The 7,782-nt window shown below is 44.4% G+C and overlaps 1 protein-coding gene across 1 annotated transcript; it reads right to left on the bottom strand.

Annotated features, from left to right (window-relative positions):
* Nucleotides 1–943: 943 nt before the first annotated feature.
* ky (kyphoscoliosis peptidase) lies at nt 944–7,188 on the bottom strand. The gene is made up of 7 exons (XM_010793785.1): nt 7,120–7,188; nt 5,594–6,192; nt 4,454–4,568; nt 3,504–3,621; nt 2,877–3,068; nt 2,521–2,711; nt 944–2,291 (listed from the first exon to the last, which is right to left on the bottom strand). The coding sequence occupies exons 2-7, from the start codon at nt 6,170–6,172 to the stop codon at nt 964–966; spliced, it is 2,523 nt and encodes an 840-aa protein (XP_010792087.1). The 5' UTR covers nt 6,173–6,192; nt 7,120–7,188; the 3' UTR covers nt 944–963.
* Nucleotides 7,189–7,782: the final 594 nt, after the last annotated feature.

Raw genomic sequence — 7,782 nt, 5'->3', positions numbered from 1 at the left:
CAGAAGTGGTGCTCCGTTGAGTGGTCAATTCTCCACCTATCAGGGGAATGAGAGGTTGGGCCACGGCCGGCCATTACCGCTCGAAAGCGCTGGAGACGCTGTAGTACATATGCCAGGCCTGAGGCCTGTAAGTGGCGCTGTAGTCTTCCACAAAAGCAGCGAAGAAGACTTCCCGCGCATGGTTGCCATGGTTACCCTTCTGTTTATTCTCCGCTGTGGCTCTTTTTCTCCCTCCCCGAGGCAAGCGTTTGCTCCTGAAATTCAATGCAATCCCTCCCCTTCGAGGCAAGCACTGTAATTCTCTCCGGTTAGACCACCAGCAGATGACAAACACCCACCTCTCCGCCCAGGGGCGGACTGGCCAGTGGGAATACCGGGAGTTGCCCCGGTGGGCCGGTGCTGTGTGTGGGCCGGAGGGCCAAAAAATAAAACAAAATAATTCTTTTTTTTTTTGCCTAAATCCCACCGGCCCACATTTGTAAGGTGTTTCTATTATTATGGCAATGATGAGAAACCGTGACTATTGTGGTAGGAATTCAAGATTCATATCTTTTTTTCACAGTTAATTTTTATTGCACGTTTTCTGACATAATTATTTCATTATGCAGGTCTTACTCATAAAACATAACAATGCACCAATGCACCATATGATCACAGCTGAGCACCAAAGTCAATTTCTTTTCTGAGTACAACCCAGTTAAGAAAAATCCCCACATTTGCGATGTCATTTTTATCACTTCATTGCTTCAAACATAATCACAAGACCATATTTCAAAATAAAACTTATACACCTCATTATGACAATCTTGATTATTAATCCAGATAAACCTGAAAGATTATGCTTCGCAGTTTGAAATATTTGCAATGTTTGTCTACCCAAGTCTGGATCGCGAGTCCATTTCAATACATTTATTTGGCAGTTATGTTCAGAAAACGGCCTGTCTTTTTCTCCACTGGCCTTTTCTACTGCTCTCCTTCCACCTGCTTGATGTCAAAGATCATCAAAACAGCCATGTCAGTGGACTCTCCCGATGTGGCGGCCAGTTTCAGTGGTTGGAGCCCGTTTCCACTGAAAACCTCTCCCTCCCAGACTCTGCTCTTATTCATTTTCAGATCAGTTCGCGTCTCTCCCATCACGCTCACCCCCTGGGCCCCGGGGACCCTCACTCTGAAGCGGACCCACGCGACGGGCTCCAGTAGGCCCACGCGAGGCTCAAAGAGCACGCAGCCTTTTCTCCAGGCGGAGTAGACGCAGGGGAACGGAGGCCCCGGCTGAACACAGCTGTTCCTCAGAACAAAGTCACACATGGGGCTGAAATCTCCACCAGGGGTGATCTTAGCATACAGGGCCAACCGATACACCCCCGCATCAGGCAGACTGGCGCTCACCGTCACCTTGCTGTCTGTGAACGTGCAGAAGACGTGCCGTGAAAGTGGGTTGGCTGCTGTTTGGTTCTCCTCCCTGCTGAGCACCGTGTGAAGCTCGAGGTCCCGCTGGTTGTGGAAGGTGATGTTACATTTGCCCTGCTGGGTACTCACCAGCGCCGTTGTGTGGCTGAATTTGGACAGCCCCGCCTCTATTGTGCGGGACCCCGGGCCGCATACCGAGCCCAGGTTAGGAGGGTAGAGCTCATCCCGACTCACCACCTTCCCTTTGCAGTGCAACAGGAAGTTTGCAGCATTCTGAAACTTGACCTCTGTTTTCTCATAGTCTCGCACAAACACTGAAAGTCGGTAGAAGCCACGTAACGGGCACATGACGTGACAGGTCAGGACATCCGGTTGTATCTGAGTTGCCACGCAGCGCTTAGCTACAGCAGCTTCCAGCGCCGGGTGGACCAGCTCACACAGCAACATCAGAGGCCTGGAACTCTTTAATGTCAAAACAAAGACACCTTCCTCCACCTCAGCCGCCTTGCTGTCCTGGCTGCTGCCTGCAACGCCCAGAGATCCTGCAACCGGCTGCAGGCCCCAAGACAGGAAGGGGTTCTCTGGGATCTCCTCCATGGCCCTGGGGACCGGACAATCCACTGTGAAGGAGCAAACCCAAACCAGATGCGTGGTGGCTGTTTCAGGTCGGGCAAACACCTTCACGTCATACACGCCGGTTGCAGGCGGCAGGAGCTTCAGCTTCATGCTCCGATGGGAAACCGTTAGAAGGCCATAGGAGGAGTTGCTGGACTCTTTCTGCTCCGAAACTTCACAATGGAGAAAGTCCTGGTGCTGTGTCATCTCATAGGTAAAGGTCGTTGGCCTAGAGAAGCCTATTGACACGTTTGCTTCGCCATCATCTAAGAAGGAAATCAGAGATTACATTTAGGACCATTTCTCTTTAATTGGAACTGGTAGGTATTGGTTGGTCAAATTAAAATGTCACCGCCTCAGTTCCTTTCAAAGAAGCAAAGACTTGCACATTATTGGAAAAAAGCTAATACTATGCATTGAATATAACTTGGTGCAAACAATTGTTTAAAAATAGGAGGATTAATAAAATGCATCCCAGAGAAATCCCCAACTGACCGGTGACGATGTGAGAGTGATGAGGCTGGATCAGCCTGAGCCCCGTGGTGAAGAAAGCTGAGGTCTTGAAGACCCTCCTCCCAAACTCCTCCAGGGGGATGGGCGTGTCCAGGAGCTGCCATCGCTGCTCATCGGGGAAATGCGACTCTATGAACTCCTCGGGGTCCGTTAGGAAATAGAAATCATCAAACCTTGGAGGCAACAGATGGAGACAGCAGACTGGTTTGAGACTCAACTCGCTGCTGGTTTTGAGTGATTAAAAACAAACAAAAGAGCAAACTCCAGAAAGAAAATGATGCTAATTGCTCAAATGTGGCTTTTAAATTCCAGTTTAGGTCCCTCGTCCATTTTCAAACCTTTTAACGAAGCTTTCATGTTCCATGTCTACTCTTCCTGCTCCCCAACAGGCGTCCAATAGGAACCACTGTCCGTCCAGAAGCACAGAGTTCCACTGGTGATCAGATTTCACATTCTCCAGGCTCTGGCCCTGAAGGTACCCGATGCCCTTACTGTGGCCCGGGACTTCTTGGCACTCAATGCCAACCTCTCTGTAAACACAACCCAAACAGAGCCTTTAGATTTAGATCCTGTGTCCTTAAACCCAAGTTCAACACTGTTATACATGCTGTGTGCTCATTATTTATCTTAAACTCGGAAAGGACCAAGGATTAAGAATACAGCACAATACTAAGTGACTGGCAGAATGAGCCCTACAAAATAAATGAAAACTCAAACAAAAATCAATACAGAAGTGTGTTGTTCCTTATATTGTTCATTGAATTTCTCTGGATAATAATTTAGTCATAACCGCCCTTCAGCAATTGTAGAATGATTTTTTTTTTCAGACAGCCATGTAAAAAATAAGACATGAGTCACTAGTCTTTACAGATGATCCATTGTTGTGCCTTTATCTGTGGGTATAGTCTAAGACCTTGAGGCTGTCTTCAGTGTTTATGTAAAGGTCTAAGTGTGGCTGTGTTTACCTGCACATCTCTGAGCAGAGGCTGGAGTATCCGCAGCACACCCCCCGCCCGGCCGCTATCACCTCCTCCGGGGAGCTCAGTTTCTCCGAGCGCCCAAGGTACCCACTCACATCATACTCTAAAAGACAACAATATTTTACTCCAAAATAACGGGGTAATGTAACACCAACTTTTTTTTTTACTATTTGTATTTTTGTATTTACTAATTACTAGTTTTTCAGTTTTATTGTGCTGCACTGTTGGAGGAGCCTGTGACCTAATATTTTCATCGTCATAACTACACTGTAGCTATGTTCGTATGACCAACAAATGCCTTGAACCTTGAACCAACCCTAGGACTCTGATGATAACTATGTGTGTTGGACTACACCAAGAAATGATTGCGGTCGTCAACCAATCAGGGATACTTTATTGGGTGAATGTTACTTGTATATGTACAGTAAGCGCTTACAGGGGTTTTAAACACTGGAAAAGCCCTATGTACTGTAAATGCAGTCCATTAACTAATTGCCCCATGTTCTTTTAAGACCATTTAATCCCACTGATTTAACGATATTGTGATAACACAACCTTTCAAAGAACAATGCACTTCTATTTTTAAGAATATTTAGACATTGGAATTGGAATGTGAAAAATATGAAATACCTCAATAAATTAATTGCTTTAGTAAATAAGATGTGCAATTTATGTTCAATTCCCAAGTTGTATAATAGTCAGGAAAGACTGGCTGGTAACTCTGGTATCACGTTGGCCTAAATGTGTGTGACATTCGTGTGGAAACAAAGACAAAAGGTTATAACGAGGTCAGCAAACCTGATCAATTTAATGTTCATGTATCATAATCCCTCTCTCCAATATTGATGGATTAAATACCATAAATGTCACAATGTGGTGTATTACACAACACTAGGATTTATATGCAATTATGTATAGTTCAGTGAAATACCCACCGATGTTGTGGCACAGCCAGACCCAGATGGCACGAAGCCGCTCCAACTCATTCCTGGCTCCTTGTGTGATGCTCCGCACTATCGTCTTCACATCATACACACAATTCTCCTTCAGCTGCAACGCACACAACACATATCTACTGTTAGATACAATAGTATTAGAAAGGTTATCATTCATCTAAAGATTGAGTCTTTATGTTTTCAAACTTTTATGTGAACCAATGCAACATTAAGTTGTTTTTCTCGTCATCATCCTATTTTCCAGCATTGTTCAGTGTCATTGAGGGTATCGAACAATGCAGGGCTACTCATCCAGGCTCAAGGATGTAAGTGCTGCCTGAGAGCTGCACTGTTTGTTATGGTTTCATTGCAGCAGATGATTAGATGTGATCATTTCTCAGTGCTTTTCCTTCAGTGCTCAGGAACCAAAAGACCCATCTCTGTTGTGGATTTGCTTTGGAGTACTTAATTAGCTTCGGTTCAGTGCTGCAAATGTTCTCTTATTTAAAAGTATAGTTTACCCACACATCAAGAATACATATTTTTCTCTTACAACTAGTGCTATTTTTTATCTAGATTTGTTTTGGTGTGAGTTGCATAGTATTAAAAATATTAGCAGTAGAGATGTCTGTGTTTCCTTATAAATATAGAGGAACCACATTCAACTTTTGGTGTTCAAAGAAATACAAAAATAACAAAAACTCACACTCAACTTACAGAAATGACTTGGTTACTGAAGATAATACACCGTCCTTGTTGTGAGCAGTTCTCTCTCCTTTCTACTTTGGTAGAAAGAAAAATAATGCCTCCATACAAGTCCTCACAAAAGGTACCTTGAGAAATCAGGTCATAATTTCTGAAAATAAACATCGATGTTTTTTCAGATTTTTTTTTAGTAGAAAGCCTTTTATTTAGCATAATAAATAGCACTAAAGCTCAGAGGATAAGAATGTGTTTTGGAGTTCTGGGGTTAACTGTAGCTTTAAGTATGGATAAGTGAGAGGAACTAACTTCAATGCTGTGTGTAACTTAACAGGATGAGGTTAAATATTCAGTTTGTACTGAAAAGGAATGAATGGCAAGTTGAATTTCTCCTTTCCATGTTATAAACACCAAGATGTTCTGTGTGAGTATCATCACCTCTACTCCTGCTCTGATGACATGTGAGTTGACCCTGTTGAAGACCTCCGAGTTGGTGAAGAGGTCCTTTCTACGCCTCCTCTTCCCCCCCGTCACAGTGCACGGTGTCGCCCTCTGTCCCGGGTGTGCTTTAGTTTTCAGGTGCCTGTGTTCCTCCACCTCAGTCCTCACCGCACTCTTCTTCACCACGGTGATGGTCCTGGCTGCACTCTCTGAGGACAGCTGCCTCTTTGCAGCAGGACGCTGATCTTCACTCTCAACCGTGAGTTTCTCAAAAACACTATGCCTGGAGAACACAGCACTCTTGGAAGCTTTAGCACAGACCAGGACCTGGGCAGGTGCCGTGTCTCCAACAGGAGGAGACTTTGGACTCTCCTTAGCCTGGTTCTCATTATGCACCAGAGCTCCTATAACGGCAACAGAGCCTACTTTGCTTAGGATTCGATTCGCCTGGAGGTCAGGAAGCTCCAGGACCTTCACCTGTACACATCCCTTCTGCGTCAACTCATCTTGCTGAGAAAGGCGTGCAGCACAGGAGAAAGGGAGGGAGAACTTCTGGATTGCAACTTTAGCTGACATTATGCTGGAAGCATGGCGTCCTTATCAAAGAGAAGGTGGATACAAATTAAAAGACAGTAGTTATTCTCTTTTTGAGATATTTTTAGTTAATGTTTCTAATCCTGTGAGCATGTCGGGTTTCAGCCCCTTGATCAATATCTTACAAAAGAAACATGGTAGCTGTGGGCAAAATCCATAAAACACGATCACACATTCTGTACTGAGTGAAGCAGAAAGTATATCTATACAGTACATTCTATGTTCGACAGTGATGAATTGGCAATTAAATCATGTCTATTCATGACCAGAAATAAACGCAAAGGTTGGATTCATTTATCACTGTCACAGCTAACGACGCAAAGAAAGTCAAACACCAGATTAATATGACCTTATAACTTCCTGTATGTGATGAACCTGCAGATTGATGTCCATACTGAACATGTCTGAAAAACGAGCGACATGTGTGACCAAATTGCTCAACATATTTTGACTGAACCTTGCTGATCTGTGGAAAAATGGTCAATTATTATGAACCGCAGGTTGGCACAGTGGAGACGTCAACCGTCCAGACCGATGACTCAAACGGTTGGCAAGATCTGCCCAGCTTAAGTGTCCTTCAGCCTGCAACTCAGTGCTATCAGAGCTGCGGCTGACCTTTGACCTTCCTGGAGTGTGACCAAAGTGAAGAATTGGGAGGGATGAAACCCTCTTTAATGGTCACACATGCAGAGCACACCGCACACACAGTGACATTTGTTCTCTGCATACAACCCATCCTAGTACCAGGAATCTAGTACTAGGAGCAAAAACATTAATTATCTTGTTTTTTGGACTGATTTCGCTACAAATACTTCATTCGAATAAATCCAAAATCTAGATTTATTTCAGATTTACACTCTCAAAAGTGAAAGCGGTTGAACCCGGTCTAGATTTAACTGTCGCTACACCTCAAAAAGGCTTTTACTTACCCTGAGAGGATCTAAAATGCCTGCTGGATGTTTGCTGAGTGTCGGGAGAGATGTTTCCACTGTGTGTTCTCAGTGGTCCCCAGTATCAGGGGAGGCTTATATACCCTCGCAGTGGCCTGCCAGGACAGGCCCCAGAATAACAGGCCTAAAAATACTACAAAGCAGTTAAGACCAGCCAATAGAGTAAGCCCCAACTGAGGAGTGTGACGTCTGTGAGTGTGTATTTGTAAGTGTGTGGTGTGTTGTACATACATTAGGATATTCATTGTACACACATCACATTATATCTAATCACACAAGCAAGTGCGACATTTTGAATGTGTTTGTGCAAGGTTTTGAATGTCAGCATGTGTACATATGGATTGTAAGTGTGTGTGTTGATGAGCGGTTGGGAAGCTCAGTTTGTGGGCATGTGTTGGGTGTGATGGAGAGGTCAAATTCAGCGAAGAGTGGCCCGTTCAAAGAATCGGTTATGAAGGGTCTTCCTGGCATCTGAAAACACCCGCCTCAACATGAAATGGAAACTCAGCCGCCCATGTTTCTGTCACACACCATTTACTTCATACCATTATGACGATATTCATAGTTTTTGTTACTTACTGCCATTTCTAAACACTAGGCCACTAGGGTTTTACAACCCAACAATAAGAAACAGCTAAAACG

This window comes from Notothenia coriiceps, unplaced genomic scaffold, assembly GCF_000735185.1.
Source record: "Notothenia coriiceps isolate Sejong01 unplaced genomic scaffold, NC01 NC01_scaffold00001956, whole genome shotgun sequence".
NCBI classification, from domain to species: domain Eukaryota; kingdom Metazoa; phylum Chordata; class Actinopteri; order Perciformes; family Nototheniidae; genus Notothenia; species Notothenia coriiceps.
Note: the sequence above shows the minus strand (reverse complement) of the source record. Positions and strands in the feature narration are given on the sequence as shown.